The sequence below is a fragment of the Ammodytes marinus genome, assembly GCF_949987685.1.
Source record: "Ammodytes marinus genome assembly, chromosome: 20".
Taxonomy (NCBI): Eukaryota; Metazoa; Chordata; class Actinopteri; order Uranoscopiformes; family Ammodytidae; genus Ammodytes; species Ammodytes marinus.
The window spans coordinates 25,762,345-25,778,225 of record NC_137224.1 but is presented as its reverse complement, the minus strand read 5'-3'; the positions used below and the strand labels follow the sequence as shown (position 1 = coordinate 25,778,225).

At 42.8% G+C, this 15,881-nt stretch overlaps 1 protein-coding gene across 1 annotated transcript in view; it reads left to right on the top strand.

The window, feature by feature from the left end:
* The window catches only part of adgra1a (adhesion G protein-coupled receptor A1a), a gene marked incomplete at its 3' end in the record, with an annotated part of 96,120 nt that overhangs the window by 55,322 nt on the left and 24,917 nt on the right, over positions 1-15,881 (top strand). The window contains exons 3-4 of the mRNA XM_080048825.1: positions 12,952-13,103; positions 15,067-15,162. Of these exons, the coding sequence (XP_079904951.1) occupies positions 12,952-13,103; positions 15,067-15,162 (248 nt within the window). The remainder of the gene's footprint in view (positions 1-12,951; positions 13,104-15,066; positions 15,163-15,881) is intronic.

Sequence of the window (15,881 nt, the reverse complement as noted above, 5' to 3'; positions counted from 1 at the left end):
GGGAATAGCCGAAGAGAGTGGAAGTGCGGCGCTTAAGAGGGCAGATAGAGACAATGGGCTAACAGCGCTGGACCCCATTGTTACCCATACTGGGGCTGAGTCGTCAAGGTGAAAATGCACCCAATACACTAAAGAACGGATATTAGCAGCCCAGTAATAGTATTGGAAATTAGGGAGGGCCATTCCGCCTGTTTGTTTTGGTCTTTGAAGAAATGCTTTCCTTAACCAAGGGTGTTTACCATTCCAAATATAATTTATCATTAAAGAGTCAAGGGCCTGAAAAAAGGATTTGGGGAGAAAGATGGGGAGACATTGGAATAGGTATAGGAACTTAGGGAGTAATGTCATTTTGATTGAATTTATTCTACCTATGAGAGAGAAAGCCAGAGGAGACCACTTCGATAATATTTGCTTCGCCTGATCCAATAATTTGAGCAAGTTCGATTTAAATAGGTTTTTAAAATTTCTGGTAAAACATACCCCAAGGTAACTCAGATGGTCTGTCACCACTTTGAGTGGGAGAGCTGTATAATCAAGTTTAAGAGCTTCTTTATTAATCGGAAAGAGTTCGCTCTTGCTCAAGTTAAGTTTATAGCCAGAAAACTGACTAAAGACCTCCAACACAGAAAGTGCCTCCGGTAAAGAGGTGGCTGGCTTGGCGACAAACAAAAGTAAGTCATCTGCGTATAATGATACCTTATGTTCAATTCCTCCTCTCCATATCCCCTGAATCTGTTTGTTACCTCTGATGGCAATCGCAAGTGGTTCGATTGCAATAGCAAAAAGGAGCGGGCTCAAAGGACAACCCTGCCGGGTCCCAAGGTGCAGATCAAAACTACTCGAGTAACGGCTGTTTGTTAATACTGAGGCAAAGGGCATGCATATAATAATTTAACCCAAGAAGTGAAAACAGGACCCAAACCGAATTTCTCAAGGGTGAAAAACAAATAATTCCATTCTACTCTATCAAATGCTTTTTCAGCATCCATAGAAGCGAGGCATTCTGATTCAATATTTCTGGGGGAATATAAAATGTTCATTAGCCGGCGGATATTATAAAATGATTGGCGTCCCTTTATAAACCCAGTTTGGTCGGGGATATGATAGAGGGGAGAACATCCTCCAATCTGTGGGCGAGAATTTTAGCAAGTATCTTCACATCCGTATTTAATAGTGAAATTGGTCGGTATGATGCACAATCTAGAGGATCTTTATCCTTTTTTAACAACAGGGAAATACAGGCCTGGTAGAACGAAGGCGGGAGTTTACCTGAGTCAAATGAGTCTGAGAATACTGAACATAAAAAAGGCGATAATTCGGCTGAAAATTTCTTAAAAAAGTCAGATGGAAGTCCGTCTGGACCAGGAGATTTGCCTGATTGCATAGGTGTTATTGCTGCAATAATTTCCCTCTGAGTAATAGGTTCCTCAAGGCTATGTCTCAGGTCTTGAGAAAGGGAAGGCATGTTTAGGTTACTGAAAAAGGTTTCCATCACCGCTGCGTCTACTGTACAATCAGAACTATACAAATTTGAATAGAATGTTTTGAACTTTTCGTTTATCAATTTCTGATCTGATGTTGTATACCCACTGTCTGTCCGTATTCCAGGAATGAGTTGCTTCGCTCTAAATACGCGCAGTTGATTGGCCAGGAGTTTGCCAATCTTGTCACCATGCTTGTAAAAAGTACTTCTGCTCCCAAGCAACTGGTCAGCAACCTGACGAGAGGAAAGAAGGTTGAATTCTGTCTGAAGTTTTAAACGTTCTTTGTAAAGTTCAGATGAAGGTGAATTAGCATATTGTCTGTCTATGTTCAGAATCTGATCAGCTATTTCAGTTTGTTTCTGTTTTGTACACTTATTTTTTTATGCTGCAAATGATATAATTTCACCTCTCAAATAGGCTTTCAGGGCTTCCCAAATTGTTGCATTGGACACATCTGGTGTTTTATTTATACTCAAAAAAGTTTTAATATGTGTAGAGATGTGTGAAAGAAAACTCTCATCTGTGAGCAACAATGGATCCAGTCTCCACTGTCTTCTTGTATACTCAACGTCAGAGAAAGCCAGTTGAAGGAGCAGAGGAGCGTGATCTGAGATCACAATACTTTCATAACTGCATGACTTTAGTTCTGACATCAATGAATTATCAACAAAAAAATAATCAATTCGGGTGTAAGTGTGGTGGACATGTGAAAAGAATGAATATTCTCTTCCTGTGGGGTATAAAAACCTGTATGGATCAGAGAGGCTATAGTCAGCAAGGAATGATTTGATATAACCTGCAGATCTGCTAAGAGTGGCAGGTTTGGGGGAAGAGCGATCTAAGACTGGATCTAGATAACAATTGAAATCCCCACCAAGAATAAGAGAATGGGAATTGAGATCGGGGAGTTGAGAAAAAAATCTCTTAAAGAATTCTACATCATCGACGTTAGGCGCGTAGACGTTGGCCAAGATGACTGACTTATTGTAAAGTTTGCCTGAAACAATAATAAAACGTCCATTTTTGTCTGATATAATGTTTGAGGACTCAAAAGGAATATTACTATCAATAAGGATAGCTGTGCCCCTGGCCTTAGCCCTGCAATTAGAATGAAAAAATTGTCCACGCCAGCATTTACTTAGTCGCCCAAGGTCAGAGTCATGTAAATGGGTTTCTTTTTTTTTTTTTTTTTCTTGTTTTTCAGGCATATTTTGAATAAAACAGTCCGTTTTTTTTTTTTTTTTAAATGAAACAAATAATTAAAAAAATTAGATCAAACAGTTTTTTTCGTTTTTCGTCTTTTGATTTCCAAACGGATTTGGATTGAACGGAAGGTACACGGATTCAAAAACTTGACATCCACTTGTTTGGTACATTGAGCTGCATCTTTCTATCTAACGTAGTTTTGCGAATGTCATCCATAGGGGGCGCCAAAACCACAAAAAGCAAATAAAACGCGTTTGGGGCTATAACTTCCACACCGAACATCCCACAGTCAAACACTTTATATCCACAGATGCCCACAAGTCAGCTGCATCTTTTGAGATAGGCCACGCCCATTTGCGTATGGGATTTTTTTTCGCTACATCGCAAAAACTGTGTCAGTCACCAAAACACACTCCTCCTACAGTTTTTGCCCGGTTTGGACGAAACCAAAAGCATTATGCTCTACCGACCCCCACGAGCAAAATTTGCATAAATAATTTTTCTACGACCATCGGAAGACCAAACGGTAGCGCTTTAAAGATTTGCACATTAGCTACCTTGTACCAAACTGCTCCTAAATCCAAAAAGATTCATCCTATTAACACCAAACTTCACACATGTGTTTGTCCTATGGTTCTCAGGTTGGTTCTACTTTTTCCTTAAAGTGCTCCAAAAGGGGGCGCCAAAAACAAAATGAGTAAATGGGTTTCTTGAAGGAAAACTATTCCAGCCCTGAGCCGTTTTAGGTGGGTTAAGACCTTACCCCTTTTCACTTGGTGATTTAGCCCTTTGACATTCCAACTAATTAAATTAAGATTGCCCTTCATCTAGCTCAGTTATAGTGAGAGTAAAAAGAGTTGCTCCGATAACAAAAAGAGTAGCAAAATACAGAGGAAAAAAAACCCACAAAGAAAAGGAAAACACAGATAACTGAAAACACAGCAGGTGATAACCCATCAGCTAAACCCCCAGTTGACACCACCCCGTCCCACCCAGAACCCACCCCATATATTACTCTAAACAGCAAACCCCGAAAGACCCTTACTAGTCTCACAACAAACATTCCAAGCCTTAACTTTCTAGCCTGTGCTAGCTTCCCACATAAGTCTTGTACAATTCACCCCATAACAGCTAGTAACACTTAGCCTGGCATTCCCAGACCTGCCACTAGGCGCTGGCAAATTAAATTTGCTGCGCGTGTTGGTCTGGACACGCTCCGTTGAAGCTTATCAAGAAAACCAGAAATCTGGCGGACGCGCCAGAGCCCCTTATATGGTACTATGGGGAGGACGTAACCGGATGACGACAGTGACGTGCATGCAACGTCGAAGCCGTGATAGTAAACATCAGATATGGCTGCGGATATGTTTTGTGAGTTTGAGACTGCTTTGGCCTCGACCCTTAACGATTTAGAAGACGGCACTCAAATCTTTCATTAGCAAGTAAGTGGAATGTTCTATTTTGCCGACCGACAACGGCAAACGTTTAATTTAACAGTTTAACAGCTGTTCGCTAAACGAAAGGGGCTTACGTCGCCTTGTGCATCGCTCTGATTGGTTGTAGTGCTATCCAACTGCGTGCAGTGGCATTTGAAATGCACGAGTAGGAGCCGCCCCTTGAGTTGGAAATTACTATTGATCGTCGCCAGACCCTCTATCGTTCAAGATATCAGGGTCTGGATTTCCAGGCTAAGTAACACTATGAACAATCCAGCAAACTGTCAAAATGACAACACATTAAACAAACATACCGTGCTCAACCAACAATTCGAAATACAAAAAAAAAAGAACAAGGCGTGAGTTAGACAATCTGTCCAAATGGCAAAATTAAAAAAAAATAAAAATAAATTAAAGAACAGAACACGCTTATCTAGCCGTTTTAAAATAGAGATACAAAATAAAAAAAAGCGAGTGAGCTAGACAATACGTCAAAATGACAAGCAACAAAAATGTCACGTTCACCCAGCTAATTTAATCATTTAAAAAAAAAATGCGTATAGTACCATCAGTCTGAGAGTTTGGCTGGGGATATGAAAAGAGCATTTGTCCACATTGTATACTCACAGCAGGCAATCGTATTTACTACGGACTCACACCCAGTGTAGATATGTAGTTTGATGCTTCAGAGACAGACCGCAGCCACTTTCTCTCGCCGCTCTGGAGTGTAATGCGAAGCCTCGCCGGGAAGAGGAGAGAGGGACGAAGACCGCACTGATAAAGCTCAGCCATGACCCGTTTGTATTCAGCCCGCCGCTTCACGACCTCCGCGCTGTAGTCCTCGTAGAACCGGAGCTTGTGGCCGTGGTACTCCAGCTCGCCCTGTTTACGTGCCTCTTTCATGATCAGGTCTTTAGTCTGGTATCGGTGAAAGCGGATAACGACGGATCGCGGCCTCTCATGCGGGCCCGGTTTGGGTGCCAGATTGCGGTGAGCTCTGTCCAGCTCCGGGGGAGAAGGGAGAACTTGATCACCAAACACCTCGACGAGGAGCTCGGAGAAAAAGGCGGTGGGGCGCGCACCCTCAAGTGACTCTGGTAAGCCCACGATACGAACGTTCTGTCTCCTGCTCCTCCCTTCCAAATCCGATAGTTTAGCTTTCAACAGCTTGTTATCTTCCTGCAGTGAGGAGCACGTAGCCTCAAGTTGCTCCAGGCGTCCGCAAACAGTTTCTGCATTCTCCTCGAGATCGGTTATACGTTTCCCCTGGCTTGAGACCACGGCCTGGATGCTGTCCAGTTTAGCGTCCATGCTGGCGAAAGATGATTTAAACTCGCCGGCTATCGCTGCTCTATGCTGTTCAAGCAGATCCGGAATAGAAGCCATTGAGCTAGCACCAACGTCCATGCTAACCACGCTGTCCGAGGACATATCTGACTCTGCCGAATATCTTTTTGCGTTTTTCTTGCTTCTAGGCATTTCTCCAAAACAGTATCAGTGTTACTGGCAACACAAGCACAAAAAAAATCGACGAGAATAGGGTTTAATCAGTTAGGTCTGAAATATTTTGTGGGAGCTATAGAGCGATCGTGCCTACCCCATGCTCTGTAACCCGGAAGTCCCGCTCTCAATGATGAACCCCAGGAAGGAAACAGAGGTGACACTGAACTCACACTTCTCGGCCTTCACATATAACTTGTTCTCCAACAGCCGCTGAAGAACATGCCGGACATGCTGGACGTGTTCCTCCTGGTTGCGGGAAAAAATAAGGATGTCGTCTAAATAGACAAAAACTGAGCAGTTGAGAAAGTCCCGGAGGACGTCGTTTACCAGGTTCTGGAACACGGCAGGGGCATTAGTGAGGCCGAAGGTACTCAAAGTGGCCGAGGGGGGTGTTAAAGGCCGTCTTCCATTCATCGTCTTTACGGATACGCACAAGGTGGTAGGCATTGCGTAGGTCCAATTTGGAGAAGACTGTGGCGCCCTGCAGCAGCTCGAATGCGAAACTTATGAGGGGTAAAGCATACTTGTTCTTAACTGTAATGTTATTGAGTCCCCTGAAATCAACACAAGGGCGAAGTGACTGGTCCTTTTTGGCCACAAAAAAGAAACCTGCACCAACAGGAGAAGAGGAGGGTCTCATGAGGCCAGCCGAAAGAGAAGCCTTAATATACTTCTCCATGGCCTCCCTCTCAGGACGGGACAAGTTATACAGGCGACTACTGGGCAAAGGGGCGCCGGGGAGGAGATCAATGGCACAGTCATAGGGGCGATGAGGAGGCAGGGTGAGCGCACAACACTTACTAAACACCTCTCCCAAGTCATGATAATGTGAGGGAACCAAGGAGAGGTCGAGGGGTTCCTGGGGCAAGGGAACACTTCCAATTCCAATTCACCACCTTGCCAGAAGACCAGTCAAATTGGGGATTGTGCCGCTTGAGCGAGGGGTGACCCAGAACCAGGGGAGACAGGATGACATGAAACTGAAGCATCTCGTGGTGATTACCAGAAACAATTAACTCAAGGGCTTAGTACAGTGAGTAATAAGGGCCAGGTTGCGGCCATCTAAGGCGTTAGTAATTAAGGGAGAGGGTAATAGTTCCAAATGAATGCCCACCTGAGACGCGAAGCCGGCGTCCTGGCTGCATAGGTCCTGAACTCGACGGAGAACTCAGCTACACTGCGGAAGCCCTGACGTAACGAAATAAGCCGCTTGGCGGCGTCCCCTCCCTCTACTGGATGATCAAAAACTTTCCTCATCTCAGCTACAAAAAGGTCAAAATTGTCATTAACTGGGGAATCTCTGTCCCATAATGCTGAAGCCCACGCTAGTGCATTACCCTTAAGTGACCCCATAATGTAAGCGATCTTAGCCTTTTCAGTGGGATAGGTGAGGGGCTGCTGACTGAAAACTAGGGAACACTGGACCAAAAAGGCTCTGCACGTACCCATGTCCCCAGCGTAGCGCTCCGGCGCTGGAATGAGAGGCTCACGAGCTCATGGCAGGTGTATCGGGAGAGTGGGGGCAGGCGGAGGTGCCGCTGGCAGTGGAGGCGCTGTGCTGTGGAGGGCCAGTAAGTCCAATTGCGCACCCATCTGTGTGACTCGAGTAGGGAGGTTCTTAAAGGCTTCCATAGCGTCACGGAGGGCTTTGCTGTGCTCCGCAACCTGAGAGCCTTGGGTGGCGAGAGCTCCGCGGATACTGTCCATGTCCGCTGGGTCCATCTTGGCCAGATCGTTCTGTTAGGTTAAACAGTACTGGACCCAAGAGCAGGCAGAGAAAGTGTTGGATTTGATAAAAAGGTTTATTTCATGAGGTGGGGAAGCAGGTAGTGATTGGGGAAGCCGGGGTCTAGTGAGGCAGGTAGGCAGGCTGGAGGTAGTGGTCCGGGTAACTGCAGGCAGAGGAAAATAACGTTAGGATATGGTCACAAAACTTCAAGAGACAAGAACAAAGAGCGAGGTAGAATATATACTGGAGCCAGTCACGTATAGTTACCACTGTAGTGCAATGTACGATCTGGCGACGACAGCAGGGAAGCCAGAGGTGAAGTAGGTGGTTGATTGCTGATGCAGACAAGGTGAGCGGAGACAGACAGGGGGAGTGGCAGACACAGGAGGGGGAACACATAGAAACCAGCTGATCACGACAAGGTTGTTTCTATTAACACCATGACTTTGGACTTTAAACAAAGGCCTAATTGAACTGAAAACAAGGAAAATAGAAATAGGCTAAATAAGTGAAAGATATTTTTAATAATTGAATAAAATCAATACGTCTAAATAAAAAAATAACCCGTTGCTAATGGTGTTGATAGGGTACGTATTTTGCGAGCAGGAATGTGAGGGCATCCTTTATTTATGTCACAAGAAGCTGGCTGGATAGGAAGTTGCATTGTACAGTGTTGACTGTTGTGGTGGCAAGAGTCAAGGAGCTTTAAAGTCCTGTGTTTTTTATTAATTTATTGCTTGGTCATAGAGCATTATGATCCGACTTAAAGTGAATAAACTAATTGGTCAGGATGTTTTAAGGTGCAGACATGGTCGCATATGCCTTTTTTTCTTTCTTACTCGCGGTCGCGTAAGTCACATGACTCGCGTGTCCACGTGTGACATATCGTGCACATTATAGTTGTGAGTCTGAAGTGTTTTCAGACAACACAATTAGTTTTACCTTTATTCTCGACCAAAGGCTGACTTTCTGCCGTCCTCCGAGGTTTTTCAAAACACCCGGCAATGCGCAACATCTCCCTCCTAGGGGCTGAGCGGAGCGCACGGCTGAAAGGGTTCGCTGCATTTAAAAGCCTGCGTTCCCCGGTGTGCGTAACAATGATAGTGTAATTACGATTATTTTGTTTTCATGCTTGAGGGAAGCCGCAATAGTAATCGAAATTGAAATTCAAGTTAATGCCCAGACCCTCAAGAAGGGTGACTTAAATTAGTCTGAAGAGAGGTTGTAAATGGCTATATTTATTCTCAAATGTTATCATTTTGGCGCTGGTGATTTTCCTTTGGCGTAGGGTAAATCCTCTTTGGGGGGCGCCGAAAATTTCTCTATGCAGGAAAAACCCTGTAAAAGTGTTTCCCAATTGTGTGCCTACTGCATCCTAACTAGATTATTTTAATCGTCAGATAGTAGTATGTAGAATTGAAAAAAGAAAGAGTATGCAATTCGGGACGCAGGGTCAAAGACAGTTGAAGGTAGGCCTACAACACTTTTATATGCAGTCTATGATGCGGACCAGTGATAAGATATAACACTGAAGGGATTATATTTTTAAATGACATGACTCTTCTTAAGATTTAACATTACGTCATGGGACCTACTGGATTCGATAACGTTATCGATAAGCTCAAATGTTATTGATTTTCGGGTGTTAAATAAAGGGAACCGGGTCCTTAATAGAACCGGGTTTCGATCCCCATCCCTAGCTGAGACCAACACTGACGTAGCAGTCCGAGGTTGTGTAGAGTGGTTTGCGCTTCTGTGTTTACTGACCCAAAACCGCTGAAACAACAAAGTGTCAACACGAACTGACAGTCGTAGATGTGTATAGCAATGTTTCGCTTTGCTGTTGTTATAGATTTAACTTGTTCTGATGCTGTATTCATGCCGTATTCAGTTCTAGTTTGGCGAAAACTATTGTGAGCCAAAGTAGCCGCAGCTGAGATGGGCGCTGCCGTTGCTAGGAGAATTTGGGACCTGTCTTCGGAAAGAGCGCGGCGATGGTTCAGCGATGCATTTCTAGCTGGGCTGACCCCACCGATGCAGGGCTTGCAGCCGGCGCCGGGGGAACTGTACTTTTATAATCTCAGCGGGATTTTCTTACACTTCAATTAAGGATATTAAAAAAAAAATGCTTTTAAAATGATAAATAGACATGCACACAGCGTTAAATGAAAATATGTCAGGCTTTATTTAAATTGTTTGAAGTCAGCAGGTCTTTGAGAAGTATACTTTCACAATAACACTTTATCCTTTCTCGTCCACTTCTTGATAACTGCAAGACAGATGCACAGGGAGAGAAAAAAGGTTTGCTAATCTTCCCATCAACTCTGAGCAGCATCCCTGATGCTGAAGAAAAGCACCCCCACACCATGATGCTGCCACACATTGTATTTTGCATTCAGGCCAAAAACAAGTTTGGTCTCATCTGACTATGCAGTGTCCCCCGCATGGCTTGTGGCCAGGAAGATGCTCTGGTCAGATGAGACCAACATTTTAGTTGTAAGAGCCAATTTTAGTTTATTTCCAATTTGTTAAGGTGTGTTAATTTGTATGGCTATTTTTATATGTAAGGAAAATGTTTTATTATCTTGCAACGTGGGTATCACTTAATAGAAGTTTGTTTGGCATGGTTCAACATACGTTTTTGACCGTCGTAGTCATCATCATGTCCACCGTGGTTTAGCATGTTATAGGAAGAACATGTAAGAACAAAAAAGGGAACATACAATTTACCTATTCGGTATTGGACCGGATGAATGTAAATTTGGACCTCACGTTTTTACTTTGGATAATGAACCCTGTACAAGCCATCCTGCCTCCTTGTGGATTTTATGGGTTTTTACAAAATAACTAGATATATGTCACATGCATCAAAGCATTAAAGAATCAACCCTAACAAGCTATGTGGCATTTAAGGTTAGTCGGCCTTAACATTCGTGTTTGGCGTCGGATGTTCGGGTCCACTGGAATGAATGAATGAATGAATGAATTTTTATTATTGTGTCATGTCCAAACAAGGACCCATCCCCTTCGGGATTATAAGACACCAACAACAGTATCAAATTCAAATTATAACATTCACTTCCTGTAAATGGTGATCACATTTCACAGTAGGACAACAAGGAAACATACGCAAAGAAAAGAAAAGAAAAGCAAACACAAAGATCTCATTTTTAAGTGTTTTTTGTTCTCTTGGCCCAGGCCTTCTCCAGATAGCCAGCAAGGGCAAATACCTTAAAGTCAAAGAGCCACTTTAGCTTGTCTGCATCATTCATCCACATGAAATCAACATCACCACACTGATCGAACAATCTCTGACGCAACCCATGGTACAGAGGGCAATAAAACAGAAAATTAAACTCGTTCTCCACATCAATGGTACAATAATCGCAGAATCTTTCCTCCTCTGGGACCCCGCGGTAACGTCCTGTCTCCAGGTGCAGGGGCAAGATTCCAGAGCGTAACTGGGCGCACAGTGATCTTTGCTTTTTAGATAAAGGAGCACACACATATTTCTCCTTCCTGTAATAGTTCTTAATCATAGCATAAGTCCTCAATTTTGGTTTAAATAAAATGTCCTGTGCCCATTTATCTTGATACGTGTTGGAAAGAGTTTCCTTAGCGGACAATATATTCACTATACTTACACTTTCGAAGAGGTGAGTGGCTCCAATATCTGTGAATATTTCCTGCACCTCACTTGCCCATGCACCCTTCACAATCACGTCCCATTGGAAAACCTTCTTGGCAACCCTCCTCTCTGGGATTTTTATTAAACGGTTCCATAGAGGAACCGGGGCTAATAGAAGTGTGGAAATTGTAGGTTTTGGAAGAGAGAGAAGCTTTTGATGATGATGTAGAGGAAGGAATTTGAGAATCACTCACTCTCTCATCTTCATAAACTGCTTATCCAGGGTCGGGTTGAGGGGCAGCAGCTTGAGCAGGGGACCCCAAACTTCCCTTTCCCTGGGCCACATTAACCGGCTTTGACTGGGGGATCCCAAGGTATTCCAAGGTCACCTTGGAGATATAATCTCTCCACCTAGTCCTGGGTCTTTCCCGAGGCCTGATCCAAGCTGGGACAGGACTGAAACACCTCCCCAGGGAGGTCGCCCAGGGGGTATTCTTACCAGATACCCAAACCACCTAAACTGGTTGCTTTCTACTCAAAGAAGTAGCGACTCTACTTCAAATCTCTCAGGATGACTGAGCTTCTCACCCTTTCTCTAATGGAGACACCACCCACCCCCCTGAATCCTATTTTGGCTGCTTGTACTAATAAAAACTAAAAACTAAACTGTAATCTAGTTATTTCGGTCATTACCCAGCCTTCATGACCATAGGTGAGAGTAGGAACAAAGATCAACCGGTAGATCGAGAGCTTTGCCTTTCGACTCAACTCTATTTTCCTCATAACAGTGCGGTCCAAACTCAGGCTCCATTGTTCCCTCACTCGCAAACAAGACCCCAAGGTACATGAACTCCTTCACTTGGGGTAAGAACTCATTCCCTATCTGGAGTAGACAATCCATTGGTTTCCTACTGAGAACCATGGCCTCAGATATAGAGGAGCTGATCCTCATCCCAGCCACTTTACAGTCGGCTGTGAACCGATTCAGTGAGAGCAGAAAGTCACAGACCGATGATGCCATCAGGACCACATCATTCGCAACAGCAGTGATGAGATCACAGTTAGGATCACATTTCTGAAAATTCATTCTGACAGTGACTTTGAAGAAGAGCATGAGATTGAGCATCAGCTAGTTCAAAGACTAAGACGAGCCACAGGACCAGCCTGTCAGCAGCCAGCATGTGGACCAGTGTGTATCAGCTTGTGTTTTGTAAACTAATTGAAGTTCAAAAAAATTTAAAATAATTTTTGAAAATTATGCTTAATAAGCAAATTTGTTGCATTTTTTCAACTCCTATCTTGATTATAATTGATTATTTTTTATATTACATTTTAATAAAAAACAAGTAGCACTTTAATTCATAAATGTGATCCAACAAAGGTAAAGGGAAAATATTAACCATATATGCTGTTCATATTGCCTGTTGGGATGAAGTGAACATCTGTTGAGTATTTTATAATAAAATGGTTTGATTGAGTTGAATTAAAAACCCACAAATGCAGTCGGCCCACCAGACCCACGAACACTGGCTAAGAAACAGAAATATGAACACTACACAAGGGACACACTGTATTATATAGTCCAATGAAGGAATGAAATACTTTATCACTGTTAATGACTAAATTAATCACACAAATCTATTTAAAAAAATAAATAATAATAAACATATTGGAACATCATATTTATAGGATGTTATGAATTTGTAGTTTTGGAGGGTAACTGTCAATGCCATTATTGATGAATGTTAGATTAGTTAAAAAAAGAAAACAATCTTAAGTTTGCAATACTTGTGGATTGTACCTTCGGTTGTACGTTTCTGAATATTACTAACTAACAATAAAAAACAATATATATTTAAAAGCAGTGACAAATCAAAGTATCCGATTCCAGGTCTTTTAAAATGGACAGTATTAAAATGACTTTTTGTAATATATATATTTTTTTTACATCTTTATTTGTGTAAGGTTGGCATCGTTCTCCACTATGCTTCGTTGTCGACCATGCTTTGGCTGATGTTTACTGCAAGAAACATCTGTAAAGATGTGTCTGAAGATCCGCTTCGAACCCAGGACAGGAATGGGCCGGCCAAGACTCGCACCAAACCAACCATCCTAAGGTAAGCTGTGAGCAGGTACACAACAGGGCTGACACATTTTGTCATTAAGTCACTAATTCATTCTCATCCTTGAGTGCCCTTAAATACTTGCAGAAAGTCATTATACTTGACTCCTTGATACTGAACATTTTGCATCACTTATTGGTTGTAGTTGGGTCCTGTTGTCGGAGTGAATCACCCACCACTTCTTATAGAATCAGCTTTTTTTACTGTCCAACTTCTTAGCAAAGCTCACCGTCTCTCTTTACTTTCAAGTAAAATTTAGGTTGATAGTTGAAAGAAAAATTCTGATTATTACAAAATGCAGCTTAAAAGGCTACAAGGAAATGGTACAAAAATTTAACTATTGCCTCGTTTCCACCGAGTATAGCGGGTCGGGTCGAAGCGGCTCAGAGCGGGATAGCTCACTTTTAAGAATCTTGGTGGTGTTTCCACCGCCGACCCTACCCTTACTGGTAGGGCGGGGTTTAGGCTGGACTGCGATAGCCGCCACAATGTGGGTCAAACTATCGGGCTGTGGAACAACTGTGGTCAAGCCAGCGGTCTCTTGTTTTTGCTTGGTCAAACCAGCCGCTTCTTTATTTATTCCCCCCATGTTGTTGTGAGCACAGAGACGGCTCGGTGCAACTGATAGAGACAGTGAGCGAACAGCGCTCGACCATAGCAGTGGGACACAGTGTAGCCAACTGATTCATTTAATGAGGAAAAACACCACACAATAAACAGTGCCGCGCTCACATTTTCGCCAACATATAAGACTCTCTTCACTCTAGCCGAGGTGACTACACACGGCGGAAATGATTCTTTCGACCAACTGTGGTCAAGCCAGCGGTCTCTCGTTTTTGCTTGGTCAAACCAGCCGCTTCTTTATTTATTCCCCCCGTGTTGTTGTGAGCGTGTATTTACTACTATCTATGGCGTAAACACACAGAGACGGCTCGGTGCAACTCATAGAGACAGTGAGCGAACAGTGCTGGCTGCGGCAGCTACGTGACTAGCAGTGGGACACAGTGTAACCAACTGATTCATTTATTGACGAGGAAAAACACCACACAATAAACGGTGCTGTGCTCACATTTTCGCCAAAACACAAGACTCTTGCCGAGATGACTACAGATGGCGGAAATGATTCTTTCGACCAATCAAATGACGGCAGTGTGTAGCTCCGCCTTTTCGGCACCCTTTCAGGCGGCTAATACCCCAACGGAGGAGTACAGAGATTAGGAGCGGCTCAGAGCGGTTAGGTGCGCTTAAACCGTACCCTACCCAACTTTTGGCAAAGGAAAAGCCAAACTACCCGGACCCAACCGCTCCGATCCGACCCGCTCTACTCGGTGGAAACGAGGCATAGGAGTCTACAGCCATTCCATATTGGCTCTGTGAGGTTGAAGGTAGTCACAGTGGTGCTTGAACTACAGTGCCCTCCAAAAGAATTGGAACAGTGAGGCCAATTCCTTTATTTTTGCTGTAGACTGGAAAGTGAGGCCAATGATGGCAGCAGCTAAATGAACTTAGAAGTCTACAGAAACATTTTGTCTGCCAATTTAAAGAAAGATGCTGGAAAAGCATCAAAAAAGATAGTTTTGTGATGTCAATGGGTCACAGGTTTGATGCAGTTTTTGCAAGCGAATGATTTTGCAACAAAATAGTAAGTCTTATTCACTTTAATTTATTTTAAATCCATCTGTTCCAATACTTTTGCTCATCTAAAAATGTGGTGTTCCTTTACAAATAATGCTATCTTCTCAGTTGTGTATCAAATCCATGAAAATACCTGGAAATGAAAGCTGAAATGTTGATCTATTGTTTCTTATTCATGTTGTGGTGTCAGACCAAAATGTTTCCAGTCTACAGCAAAAATAAAGGCATTGGTTCCAATACTTTCAGAGGGCACTGTAAATCCTAAAGTAAACATATCAAATTCTGACATATCTACACCCAAACACTTTTTTTGTTGTTGCAGATTTTATCTTATAAGTGATGGAATCCCTCTTATTATTGTTGGTGTAACTGCGGCATTTGGTATGGACAACTATGGCAGCAGGGATGATGCTTTGTAGTAAGTACTCATTATTTCTGAACAATCATGTTTTCGGTCATTCAGCATAGGGCTGGACCAAATCTTATACCACAATATAGGTAATTTTATATCATGATATGGATATATATCACGGTATAGTATTTTTCCTTTAAATTCAATGGATTACAATAACCGTACTGAACTTTAATCACATTAGATTATTTTCATCTTTTGCTTGGAACTTAAATTTCCATACAATAGAGAAACTGGTGCAAAATACCACACCAGTCTGGCTTTAGTCAGTCAGTGCAAAATAAAAATGACAGCATCAACCAAATAGCCTATATTTTCCAATTGATAGTAGCCTATATCAAAATAATGAAATACTTGAATTTTCCTGCTCATCTTCATTTAAAAAAGCTGTCAAAATTAACTAGTGAGCAAATGTCTGGTAATACTTTCACTCCAGCTTCAACACAAATAATATTTTCAAGTTTGACATATTTTAAAGTTGCATAAAACCAGCCTTGCTGGCTGTCTCCAACAATAACAGCACGGGGGTTAAGCCCTGAATAGATGAGATGTCATTGTTAGCCAGCTAGCTCACGAGAGCTAACCCATGTAGTTAGCGGCTTAAAACAAGCCAACTCTACGGTGGCCCTGAGAGGTCACAGCACGCAACATCAGAAAACACATGCAAGAACACAAAACACCAGCAAATTAGGCCACAACACAACGGAAATAGGCCACAACACGAC